At 42.2% G+C, this 13,514-nt stretch overlaps 1 protein-coding gene across 5 annotated transcripts in view; it reads right to left on the bottom strand.

Annotated features, from left to right (window-relative positions):
• EFCAB5 (EF-hand calcium binding domain 5) overlaps positions 1 to 13,514 on the bottom strand; it is a 104,413-nt gene that overhangs the window by 80,057 nt on the left and 10,842 nt on the right. For 3 of the 5 annotated variants that reach the window (XM_061389496.1, XM_061389497.1, XM_061389498.1), the window contains exons 1-3: positions 4,953 to 5,144; positions 4,233 to 4,295; positions 908 to 989 (exon numbers count right to left, since the gene is read on the bottom strand). In XM_061389496.1, the coding sequence (XP_061245480.1) occupies positions 908 to 989; positions 4,233 to 4,295; positions 4,953 to 4,994 (187 nt within the window). In that variant the 5' untranslated portion in view covers positions 4,995 to 5,144. Of the gene's footprint in view, positions 1 to 907; positions 990 to 4,232; positions 4,296 to 4,952; positions 5,148 to 13,514 lie in introns of those variants that run through there. The other 2 variants (XM_061389500.1, XM_061389499.1) reach the window with 2 other exon arrangements.

Here is a 13,514-nt window from a genome sequence, read left to right as displayed (position 1 = left end):
CTATTTCCCAAATTGCATTTAAAATACCCCTGGGTGAACTTCCCTGGTGGTCCAGTGGTTAAGACTCAGTGTTTCCACTGCAGAGGGCTTGGGTTTTATCCTTGGTCAGGGAACTAAGATTCCACACGTCACACGCCATAGTAAAAAAAAAAATGTATATATATGTGTGTGTATATATATATATATATACACATATACACACACACACACACACACACATATATGTATGTATATAAAAGACACTTGCTCCTTGGAAGAAAAGCTATGACAAATCTAGACAGCATATTAAAAAGCAGAGACATTACTTTGCTGACAAAGGTCCATATAGTCAAAGCTACGATTTTTCCAGTAGTCATGTATGGATGTGAGAGTTGGACCATAAAGAAGGCAAAGTGCTGAAGAATTGATGCTTTTGAATTGTGGGTTGGAGAAGACTCTTAAGAGTCCATCAGACTGCAAGGAGATCAAACCAGTCAATCCTAAAGGAAATCAACCCTGAATATTCATTAGAAGGACTGACTCTGAAACTGAAGCTCGAGTACTTTTGGCCACCTGATGCGAAGAGCTGACTCATTAGAAAAGACCCTGATGCTGGGAAAGATTGAAGGCAGGAGGAGAAGGGGACAACAGAAGATGAGATGGTTGGACAACATCACTGACTCAATGGATATGAGTTTGAGCCAGCTTTGGTAGATGGTAAAGGTCAGAGAACCCTGGCGTGCTGCAGTCCATGGGGTTGCAAAGAGTCGGACACAGCTGAGCAACTGAACAATAACAAAAGTATGTGTGTATATATTCATTCCTGGTATTATATTTTTGAAAGGCAAAATCTTGAAGAATCCATCCCCAATGAAAACTTCACAATAGTTTTACATTCTAGTGTGTAGGAGAAAAGCTAGTTCTCTACCTTGGGATTTTTTGTTTGCTGCTGCTCCTATCACATTGCTGTGGGTCCCTAATGCCGAACTGTCTGATATACTCTGTGAAGACTGAAAGGAGAAAAGAAACACCAGTTAAAAAATAAATTGCTTTTCATCAAAGTTGCATCAGCTCTCCCAATGAAAGAATGCAGATAAATTCCTTGTAAAAATTACCAAACATTCCTCCTTGATTTTCCTAGGATTTAATGCTGTATTAAAGCATTAAAGCCTTGTATTAGAAGCAAAGCAGTAATCACAGTCTATTGGCTTCATTCGTTGGTTCACCATGTCATCATATCTTCCTATGGCTAACAAAGAAACAGGCTAAGATTATTATTCCAGATGTACATTAATCCTTGACTTATACAAAGATTAATTAAAAATTATGTTTCTAAAAACATAATTTGAGACCACAACGGAGTGAAATCGAACCTCTGAACCTTTGAAAATGCAGCTGTTTTCTTTGACTATTAGAATCACTTTCTAAGTTTGTGGTGGAGAGAAAAACATTTTCATCTTCATTAAGGAAAGTAAACTTTAGCTTTATGAATAAATGGTGGTAAAATAGCTTTTTGTACTCATGCTGATACACTTTTTTAGAAGTTAATTTAGAATATTTATTTACGCTGGTCTTAGTCAAAGCGTGTGGAATCTTTACTGTGTCATGTGCAATCTTTCTTTATGGGCACATGGACTCTGCAGTTGTGGCACATGGGCTCGGTACTTGCAGCACGTGGGTGCTCTAGTTATGGCGCTTGGGCTTGGTTGCTCCAAGGCACATAGGATCTTAGATTTCCAAACAGAGATCAAACCCTGCACTGCAATGCAGATTCTTAACCACTGGACCACCAGGGAACTCCCTGATATACTTTTAAAAGGGTGGTAATAGAATATTTTAAGACTCACATTGGTCAACTTCATGGTGAATCCATATAACTATTTTCACTTGCCTCCCCTTTTCTCTAAAATATTTTTCCTCATAGAAGCCTTCTATTTATTTAAACACAAAGTTACTTAAATGATTAACTTGGAAATTACATTTTCAGAATGATACTGAAGTTCCCCTAATAACTGGTGATTCTCATACACAGGATAACAGTGCTAATTCTAGAAAGCGAACTTTATCTATAAAGTTATAATCAGTTCAGTTCAGTCACTCAGTCATGTCCAACTCTTTGCAACCCCATGGACTGCAGCACGCCAGGCCTTCCTGTCCATCACCAACTCCCAGAGTTTACCCAAACTCATTTTCATTGAGTCGGTGATAGCATCCAACCATCTCATCCTCTGTCATCCCCTTTTCCTCCCGCCTTCAATCTTTCCCCGCATCAGGGTCTTTTCAAATGAGTCAGCTCTTAACATCAGGTGGCCAAAGTATTGGAGTTTCAGCTTCAACATCAATCCTTCCAATGAACACTCACGACTGATCTCTTTTAGGAGGGACTGGTTGGATCTCCTTGCAGTCTAAGAGATTCTCAAGAGTCTTCTCCAACATCACAGTTCAAAAGCATCAATTCTTTGGCGCTCAGCTTTCTTTTTTTTTTTTAATTTTATTTTATTTTTAAACTTTACATAATTGTATTAGTTTTGTATAGTCCAACTCTCACATCCATACATGACTACTGGAAAAACCATAGCCTTGACTAGACGGACCTTTGTTGGCAAAGTAATGCCTCTGCTTTTAGTATGCTGTCTAGGTTGGTCGTAGCTTTTCTTTCAAGGAGCAAGCATCTTTTAATTTCATGGCTGCAGTCACCATCTGCAGTGATTTTGAAGTCCAAAAAGCTAAAGTCTCTTTCTGTTTCCACTGTTTCCCCATCTATTTGCCATGAAGTTATGGGACCGGATGCCATGATCCTAATGTTCTGAATGTTGAGCTTTAAGCCAACTTTTTCACTTTCTTCTTTCACTTTCATCAAGAGGCTCTTTAGTTCTTCACTTTCTGACATAAGGGTGGTGTCATCTGCATATCTGAGGTTATTGATATTTCCCCTGTCAATCTTGATTCCAGCTTGTGCTTCTTCCAGCCCTGGGTTTCTCATGATGTACTCTGTATATAAGGTAAATAAGCAGGGTGACAATATACAGCCTTGACGTACTCCTTTTCCTATTTGGAACCAGTCTGTTGTTCCATGTCCAGTTCTAAGTGTTGCTTCCTGACCTGCATACAGATTTTTCAAGAGGCAGGTCAGGTGGTCTGGTATTTCTATCCCTTGAAGAATTTTCCACATTTATTGTGATCCACACAGTCAAAGGCTTTGGCATAGTCAATAAAGCAGAAATAGATGTTTTTCTGGAACTCTCTTGCTTTTTCGATGATCCAGCAGATGTTGGCAATTTGATCTCTGGTTCCTCTGCCTTTTCTAAAACCAGCTTGAACATCTGGAAGTTCATGGGTCACATACTGCTGAAGCCTGGCTTGGAGAATTTTGAGCATTACTTTACTAGCATGTGAGATGAGTGCAATTGTGCGGTAGTTTGAGCATTCTTTGGCATTACCTTTCTTTGGGATTGGAATGAAAACTGACTTTTTCCAGTCCTGTGGCCACTGCTGAGTTTTCCAAATTTGCTGGCATATTGAGTGCAGCACTTTCACAGCATCATCTTTCAGGATTTGGAATAGCTCAACTGGAATTCCATCACCTCCTCTAGCTTTGTTCGTAGTGATGGTTTCTAAGGCCCACTTGACTTCACATTCCAGGATGTTGGGCTCTAGGTGAGTGATCACACCATTGTGATTATCTTGGTCATGAAGATCTTTTTTGTACAGTTCTTCTGTGTATTCTTGCCACCTCTTCTTAATATCTTCTGCTTCGGTTAGGTCCATACCATTTCTGCCCTTTATCGAGCCCATCTTTACATGAAATGTTTCCTTGGTATCTCTAATTTTCTTTAAGAGATCTCTAGTCTTTCCCATTTTGCTGTTTTCCTCTATTTCTTTGCATTGATCGCTGAAGAAGGCTTTCTTATCTCTTCTTGCCATTCTTTGGAATTCTGCATTCAGATGCTTATATCTTTCCTTTTCTCCTTTGCTTTTTGCTTCTTTTCTTTTCACGGCTATTTGTAAGGCCTCCCCAGACAGCCATTTTGCTTTTTTGCATTTCTTTTTCATGGGGATGGTCTTGATTCCTGTCTCCTGTACAATGTCACGAACCTCCATCCATAGTTCATTAGGCACTCTATCTATCAGATCTAGTCCCTTAAATCTATTTCTCACCTCCACTGTATCCACATCTTTTTTTTTCACCTAGGAAAATTAATTTCTCCAGTTACTCTCCAGCATTAACATCTGATTATTCATGAAAACTCTACCTGAATAAGCTCTTCTGCTTCACTTCCTTCCTGGTTCCTTTCTTTGTCTTCTTTTCCATTTTCCTGAAATGGACATAATTTTAGTAAATGGTATTCAATAGGGGCTGGAAATAAAACTAATGTTTTATACTCTAGCATAGCAAGCTTTCAGAGAAGGCAATGGCAACCCACTCCAGTACTCTTGCCTGGAAAATCCCATGGATGGATGAGCCTGGTAGGCTGCAGTCCATGGGGTCGCAAAGAGTCGGAGACGACTGAGCATCTTCACTTTCACTTTCCTGCATTGGAGAAGGAAATGGCAACCCACTCCAGTGTTCTTGCTTGGAGAATCCCAGGGATGGGGAAGCCTCGTGGGCTGCTGTCTATAGGGTCATACAGAGTCGGCCATGACTGAAGCGACCTAGCTTAGCATAGCAAGCTTTTTTATGTAAAAAATTCACATGAGTAAACATCATACCAAATAAAATCACATAGAGTAGCTGTATTAAAAAATTCAAATGGTAACAGACCTGTTATATACCAAGAATACCAAGCAACTGGAAGCAGGCCACTCTGACTCAACTCTTAGTTGACCCCATTTTTGTCAAAACTTAATGGAGAACACGTCAATTAAAAAGAGAAATAATTCAATGACAGTATACGACATTGCATCTCAATTTCTCAAATTGAATCTCAAATCCTCTCATGGTTAAATGGTTAGAAACTATGCAGACCAGATACCTGAGCAGGTTTAGGTTCCTCTTGAGATGCTGACTCACTCATCTGGACCACAAAAAGGTATCAGCAAGTGGTAAGAAAAAGTATTACCAGACTAGTATTAATTTCAAAAAGAGGGAAAGAAAACATTAACAACCAACCAAAAATGCTCTGAAAGATCAAAATCTGCCCCCACCCCCACCTCATCCCACCATTCTATTGAATGGTTATAAGTTCTCAACCGGTAAACTTCTCAAACTGTGTTACTGTTATTACTGTTGTTACTGACCAAAGCTAGATTAGTACTAGGCCAGTGTTAAGGGAAACAGGAGACTACCACAGTAGTCATCACCACTAGCGTGAAAACAAACAAACAAACCAGCAACAATAATGCAATTGAATTTTTAAAACATTATCATCATCCTCATTAATTTTTGAAATTACAAAGTGAAATGAAGTGAAACTCTTTTGGCTACCTAATTTGTGTGAAAAAGACAGACATTAGAATAATAACGTTGCTAAAAAGTATTTTTGGAGGGGGGAGTTCTGAGAGGAATATGATTTATCTGGCTTATTTATTCATACTAAGCAATAAAAATGGATAATTTCCACCTCCCCTTCTTCATTGCAAATGACTAGATTCAGTCACAGATGATCAAAATCACTGTTGTGCCAAAAATCATTTAAGAGTTCGTGTAGCTAGGTGCTACATAAAAAGTAAATTGTATACACATGGCTTCTGCCTCTAGGAAAGTTACCATCCACGGACTTTTTAATGTGAAATGATTTCTTTATAATGTACTAGGGGCTGCTGCTGGAGAAGGCAATGGCACCCCACTCCAGTACTCTTGCCTGGAAAATCCCATGGACAGAGGAGACTGGTAGGCTGCAGTCCATGGGGTCGCTAAGAGTCGGACACGACTGAAGCGACTTAGCAGCAGTGTGGCTATGGGATTTTCCAGGCAAGAGTACTGGAGTGGGGTGCCATCGCCTTCTCTGGTGCTAGGAGCTACTCAGACAGTAAAGCGTCTGTCTACAATGAGGGAGACCTGGGTTCGATCCCTGGGTCGGGAAGATCCCCTGGAGAAGGAAATGGCAACCCACTCCAATACTATTGCCTAGAAAATCCCATGGACAGAGAAGCCTGACAGACTATAGTCCTTGGGGTGGAAAAGAGTCGGACACAACTGAGCGGCTTCATTTTCACTTTCAGGGGCTACTCAGGTGGTGCTGCTGCTGCTGCTAAGTCACTTCAGTCGTGTTCGACTCTGTGTGACCCCATAGATGGCAGCCCACCAGGCTCCCCCATCCCTGGGATTCTCCAGGCAAGAGCACTGGAGTGGGTTGCTAGTGGTAAAGAACTCATCTGCCAATGCAGGAGACATAAGAGATGCAGGTTCAATCCCTGGGTTGGAAGATCCTCTGGAGGAGGGCATGGCAACCCACTCCAGTATTATTGCCTGGAGAGTCCCATGGAAAGAGGAGCCAGGGGGCTACAATCTATAGGGTTGCAAAGAGTCAGACACGACTGAAGTGACTTAGCACACGTGTATAATGTGCTAGAGTATTCACTTTCTTTTTAGCAACATATGTTCTGCTCAAATAAACCCATTGTACTGCCTTTGGAGACAACAGTGTCAAACACTTAAAAATAGCTGCCTCAAAGTCTTTTTGAAGCAATTCATAAATAATGAATAAGATAAAATCGATTGCTTTGCTAGGTCCCAGTAGTGCATTCTCACAGGCTGCTTTGTTTACAGTGTCTATCTCCTGCTAGAAAACTTCTTCCCATTTCTTTTCAAATTGGTTTTGCTTAGATGCACCCAGATAAATTCAACTCAGTAAACTTTTACTGGGAACCTTCTATATGCAGACAGACATTGGGCTTAAAAAGATGGATAAAGGACTTACCTGGTGGTCCAGTGGCTAAGACTCTGGTGCTCCCAATGCAGGGAACCTGGATCGACCCCTGATCAGGGAACTAGATTCCAGATGCCACAACTAAAGATTCCACATGTCACAACTAAGACCAGGCCTAGCCAAATAAATACATAAATATTTTTTTAAAAAGATGGGTAAGATCTGCTTTTGAAGGATTCCTAGTTTACTGAGAGAAAACGGGATAAACTGATGCAATACCATCTGTAAGGACAAAAGCAGAGGCATATACAAAATGTTAAGGAACACAGAGGCGATTAATTTACCCAGAGAAGCTTTCACAGAAAAACAGATTTCCAAGCTGGATTGTAAGTGACTAATAAAACATTTTGTCTATGTTAAGGAGTGGGGAAAGAGTATCTGAGGCAGAAGGAACATTACATGCTAGCGAATGAAAGTTCAATAAGTATTTGAAGCTTTCACAGCAGAGCATAGTTATAGTCTAGAAAGGGGCAGAAGATGAGGCAAAAAAACATAATTTTTCAACTGTAAAGAGTTATTCACAATAAATCAAGGAATTTGGATTTTGTGTTTTTTAAGCATAGGACAAAATGTGATGAAATTGATGTTTTAAAAGAGTTGACCCTGCCATCAAAAACAGCAGGGGAAGAGAGAATATATATATATTTAAGCTGTCCTAGGTCTTAGTTGTGGAACCTGGCACCTTCCATCTTTGTTGCTACATGCGAACTCTTAGTTTCAGCATGTGGGATCTAGTTCCCTGACTAGGGATCAAACTGGGGCCGCCTGCTTTAGGAGTGCAGAGTCTCAGCCACTCACCAGGGAGTCCCAAGATGACATTTAATTAGATGTCAATTAATAAGATGACTAAGTCTTCATCTATCAATAAAATGGATTAAATTCTCCATCAAAATGCATAGAGTGGCTGGATAGATGAAAAAAATCCAAGACCCACACATATGCTGCCTACAAGAGACTCATATCACCTTTAAGGATGTGTGTGCGTGCTCGGTCATGTCTGACTCTTTGCAACCTCATGGACTGCAGCCCACCGGTCTCCTCTATTCATGGAATTTTCCTAGGCAAGAATACTTCAGGAGGTGGCCATTTCCTACTCCAGGGGATATTCCCAACCCAGGGATCAAACTCGCCTTTCCTGCATCTCCTGCATCACCAGGCAGATTCCTTACCACTGAAGCACCTGGGAAACCCAGCTTTAAGGACAGACATGGGCTCAAAGTGAAGGGATGAGAAAAGATATTTCACCCAACTGAAAACCAAAACAGAGCAGAGATGGCTATACTTTGCATTGCTATCATTAACCAGTCTTTTGCTATTAAATGGCCAATTGAGATAAAGAGTTCTGAGACTATTCTTCCACCATTAATTAAGATGAGGGTGGCAGGTATTGGGGGTAATATTCTGAACTTTCTGGGAAGACTTGGTAACCTTTCCAGCTCCAGCTGCCTTCTTGTCTGCTACTCTGGTGACAGCCACAGCAACTGTCTGTCTCATGTCACGAACAGCAACATGACCCAGAAGAGGATAGTCAGAGAAGCTCTCAATACACATGGGTTTTTGTAAGGAACTATATCAGTGACAGCAGCATCACCAGATTTCCAGAATTTGGGGCCACTTGCCAGATTTTTCTCAGAATGATGATCAATTACCTCTTTCAGCTCAGTAAACCTGCAAGAATGTGACTGACAGTCCAGCACAGGGGCATATCCAGCACTGATTTGGCCTGGCTGGTCTGAGATAATCACTTGAGCTGTGAAGCCAGATGCTTCCATCCATGGGTCCTTTTCGCTGTCACCAGTCACATGCCCACAACAAACATCTTTGACAGGCAAGTTCTTTTTTTTTTTTTTGAGGAGGAAGAAATATTTATTCATCAACCCCTTACTAACCAGGGCCCACACTGATGGCAACAGAAACACTGTGGGGCTCAAGAGCACAGTGTTCAGGACATGCCCTGCTCTTACACAGAGCCAGGGAGGCCCCAGGCCACACTGTGAACGGAGCCCGCAATGTGCTTCTGCTCAAATGCTTGTCATGTGACCTTTAGCCTAGTCTCTTGACCCTTCTCACCTCATTTGATAATTCCCACCTTGGAGACTTGGTATACAGAATCAAGGCAGTGATAAAGTGTCTAGCACTGTGCATAGTAAACATTCCGTAAATGTTAGTTGCTACATAATTGTGATCATTCCTTAGCGTGTCTAGAATTTAACAGAGACAGCCATGGCCTTGGATGGAGAGGACAGCACAATTGCACTCAGGGCTGAAGGGGTCTTCCTTGCTCCAGGCGGACTGTAGGCTGTCCAGGCTTCCGGGTTCCTGGCTGTGCGCCCCAGGCAGGCAGCTCTGGGCCCGCACTGTAAACCACTCTGAGAGCCTTTGTGATAATGAACTGCCTCCTCATGCAGCTGACGGGAGATTCTGCAAAATGCCCCTGACAGCACACTCCTCTGCTGAGCTCACTTTGTAAAGGACTGCAGAAGTCATTTGACTCAAGCGCCTACAAAATCTTAAGCCTTCCCTTTGCACACACATGTGCACACACAAGCACTTCCTGGTGTTAACAGAGCCTTGTGGTACAAGGACTAGAGATGTCTTTCATGTTCGCCAAGCAGAGGAGGAGACTGGGATCTCAGGGGGACCCAGCAAAGCAGGGAGGTGAGGATTCAGGGTGCCTCCAGGGACCATGCTCTCTGGACAGCTTCTCTGTGTGCCACCATGAACACGCCTTCACTCCCCTCTGGGCCCTGGACCTGGTGTTGTCTTCATACTCCTCTCTTCCAGTTATTTCTTCTCCCACCTCAGAGGCCAGAGAGAGTCTGATCAACCTGCCTAATCAATACTAAGCGGCAGGGACTCTCCTGGTGGTCTGGTGGTTAGGAATCTGCCCGTCGATGCAGTGGACCAGGGTTTGATCCCTGGTTGGGAACATCCCACATGCCACAGGGCAACTGAGCCCCCATGTGCCCCAACTACTGATGCCTGTGTGCCCTAGAGCCCCAGCTTCACAGCAGGAATAGCCACAGCAATCAGAAGCCCATGCACCTCAATTAGGGCCTAGCACCTGATCGCCACAACTAGAGAAAACCATAGCATAGCAATGAAGACCCAGAACGGGCAAAAATAAAATAAATAAGTGAAAAAAAAAAAAAAAACAACCACTAAATACATTGAGGGGAACGATGCTCTTGACATTAGCCCCCCAGTTGCCCTCCCAAGAGACAACAATTGTAATCAATTTCTGTCCTTCCAGAAATATTCTATCTATCCTCTCTGCCCTAACCTCCACCCCCTGCCTTTTAACACAATGATAGCATGCAATACATTGTTCTGTATTTTTCTTTTTACTTAATAATGTGTCTTACAGAATATCCTGTAGCAGCACATGTATACAAATCTCATTCATTCTTTTTTATGGCTGCCTAGTACTTCACTTGGAGAAGGCAATGGCACCCCACTCCAGTACTCCTGCCTGGAAAATCCTGTGGATGGAGGAGCCTGGTAGGCTGCAGTCCATGGGGTCGCTGAGGGTCGGGCACGACTTGGGCGACTTCACTTTCACTTTTCACTTTCATGCATTGGAGAAGGAAATGGCAACCCACTCCAGTGTTCTTGCCTGGAGAATCCCAGGGACGGGGGAGCCTGGTGGGCTGCCGTTTATGGGGTCACACAGAGTCGGACATGACTGACTCGACTTAGCAGCAGCAGCAGTACTTCACTGCAAATGAACAAAAACCCAATTCTTTATCTGACATCTTTGGAGCCAAATGTGTTTCTAGTTTTTTAGAATTTAGAAAGTGATATTATCTAAGTATAGCCCTGGGTCAGCATTCTGTAGTCAAATATATTAATATATCTGCAGGAAAATATGAATGTTCATACTACTATTAAGTGGGATAAAGACTTTAAATTTCATGTCAGTTCAGATCTGGTTTTGCTACTAAAAAATGACATATAGAAAATTGTGAAAGTGAGAAAGTGAAGTCGCTCAGTTGTGCCCGACTCTTTGCAACCCCATGGATAGTAGCCTGCACCAAGCTCCTCCGTCCGTGGGATTTTCAGGGCAAGAGTACTGGAGTGGGTTGCCATCTCCTTCTCCAGGGAGGCAAGTTCTTGATAGGGAAACTCATATTGACCCCAAGGAGGGCTTTACTCAAAACCTCATGGTGCATTTCAACAGATTTCACTTCAGTTGTAATGCTGGAGCAAAGGTGACCACCATACCAGGCTTGAGAACACCAGTCTCCACTCGACCCACAGAGGCGGTACCAACATCACCGATTTTGTAGACATCCTTCCTGGAGGCTCAAATTTCTCCAAGCCAGGCTTCAACAGTACATGAACAGTGAACTTCCAGATGTTCAAGCTGGATTTAGAAAAGGCAGAGGAACCAAAAATCAAATTGCCAACATCTGCTGGATCATCGAAAAAGCAAGAGAGTTCCAGAAAAACATCTATTTCTGCTTTATTGACAATGCCAAAGCCTTTGATTCTGTGGATCACAACAAACTGTGGAAAATTGTTCAAGAGATGGGAATACCAGATCACTTGACCTGCGTCTTGAGAAATCTGTATGCAGGTCAGGAAGCATAGAACAGTTAGAACTGGACATGGAACAATAGACTGGTTCCAAAGAGGAAAAAGGAGTACGTCAAGGCTATATATTGTCACCCTGCTTATTTAACTTATATGCAGAATATATCATGAGAAACCCAGAGCTGGAATCAAGATTTCCGGGAGAAATGTCAATAACCTCAGATATGCAGATGATACCACCCTATGCCAGAAAGTGAAAAAGAACTAAAGAGCCTCTTGATGAAAGTGAAAGGGGAGAGTGAAAAAGTTGGCTTAAAAGTCAACATTCAGAATACTAAGATCATGGCATCTGGTCCCATGAAAAATAGATGGGGAAACAGTGGAAACAGAGAGAGACTTTATCTTTTTGGGCTCCAAAATCACTGCAGATGGTGACTGCAGCCATTAAATTAAAAGATGCTTGCTCCTTGGAAGAAAAGCTATGACCAACCTAGACAGCATACTAAAAAGCAGAGACATTAATTTGCCAACAACAGTGCCTATAGTCAAAGCTATAGTTTTTCCAGTAGTCATGTATGGATGTGAGAGTTGGACCGTAAAGAAAGCTGAGTGCCAAAGAACTGATGCTTTTGAACTGTGGTGTTGGTGAAGACTCTTGAGAGTCCCTTGGACTGCAAGGAGATCCAACCAGTCCATCCTAAAGGAGATCAGTCCTGAATATTCATTGGAAGGACTGATGCTGAAGCTGAAACTCCACTACTTTGGCCACCTGATGCGAAAAGCTAACTCATTTGAAAAGACCCTGATTCTGGGAAAGATTGAAGGCGGGAGGAGAAGGGGACAATAGAGGATGAGATGGTTGGATAGCATCACTGACTCACTGGACATGAATTTGAGTAAACTCTGGGAGTTGGTGATGGACAGGGAAGCTTGGTGTGCTGTAGTCCATGCGGTCGCAAAGAATCGGACACAACTGAGCAACTGAACTGAAATGAACTTCCTGGAGGGATGGATGCAAGGGCTTGTCAGTTGGATAACTGGTGGCCAGGATGTAATTCAGAGCTTCAAGCAGCATGGTTCCACTGGCATTGCCGTCTTTATGAGTGACTTTCCATCCCTTGAAACAAGGCAGGTTAGAGCTTGGCTGCAGCATGTTGCCACCATTCCATCTAGAAATTGGCACCAATGCTACTATGTCAGGGTTGGATTCAACTTTCTTAACGTAGGTGTTGACTTCCTTAAGCCCTTCATAGATTTTCTGGCTGTAGAGTGGCTCAGTGGAATCCATTCTGTTAATGCTAACCGTTAGTTGCTAGTTAGCTTACTCTTTGATCACCCCTTCTTGGAGACACCTGTTTCAAATTCACCAACACCAGTAACAATAATCAGAACAGCATAGCCAGCCTGATATATGCCTGTAATCGCGTTTTTGGTAAAGTCTCTGTGTCCTGGGACATCAATTATGGTCATATAGTACTTGCTGGTCTTGGATTTCTTTACAGGGAGATACCAATGGTGACACCACACTCATGCTCATCTTTCAGTTTGTCCAAGAGCCAGGCATACTTGAAGGGGCCCTTTCCCATTTTAGCTGCCTCCTCAAAGGAGGTTTCTTGTGGTGTTCAGTGGTTCTGTGTTCAATCTCACTACATTTGCAGATCAGATGGCCAGTAGTGGTAGACTTGCCACATCCACATGTCCAAACAACACAATGATATTGATATGAGTCTTCTCCTTTCCCATTGTGGCTTAGATTTAGCAGTGGTTTTCATGACACCTGTATTCTGGTGGCAACCCTGTTGAGAAAAAAGCTAAAATATGATTTTAAAATTGCTCCAGCAGGGCAAATACAAAGTCTGACCAGGTGGAAACAGCTTTTTTTAACCTCCCTAGCGGAAATTAATTTTTTTGCTTTTGAGAAGACACTAAATACGATTTAATTTTCTACAATATTTTTTCACATTTTATCTCATTTAATTCTTACACAACCCTATGGAGTTTATTTTTTAATCTTTTTTTTCAAACTTTAAACTTTTAATTTTGTATTGGGTATAGCCAATTAACAATGTTGTGATAGTTTCAGGTTAACAGGGAAGTTCAGTTTAGTTCAGTTCAGTCGCTCAGTCGTGT

Source organism: Bos javanicus, chromosome 19 (assembly GCF_032452875.1).
Source record: "Bos javanicus breed banteng chromosome 19, ARS-OSU_banteng_1.0, whole genome shotgun sequence".
Classification (NCBI taxonomy): domain Eukaryota; kingdom Metazoa; phylum Chordata; class Mammalia; order Artiodactyla; family Bovidae; genus Bos; species Bos javanicus.
The sequence above is the reverse complement of the archived record's forward strand: the minus strand, read 5'-3'. Positions and strand labels throughout refer to the sequence as shown.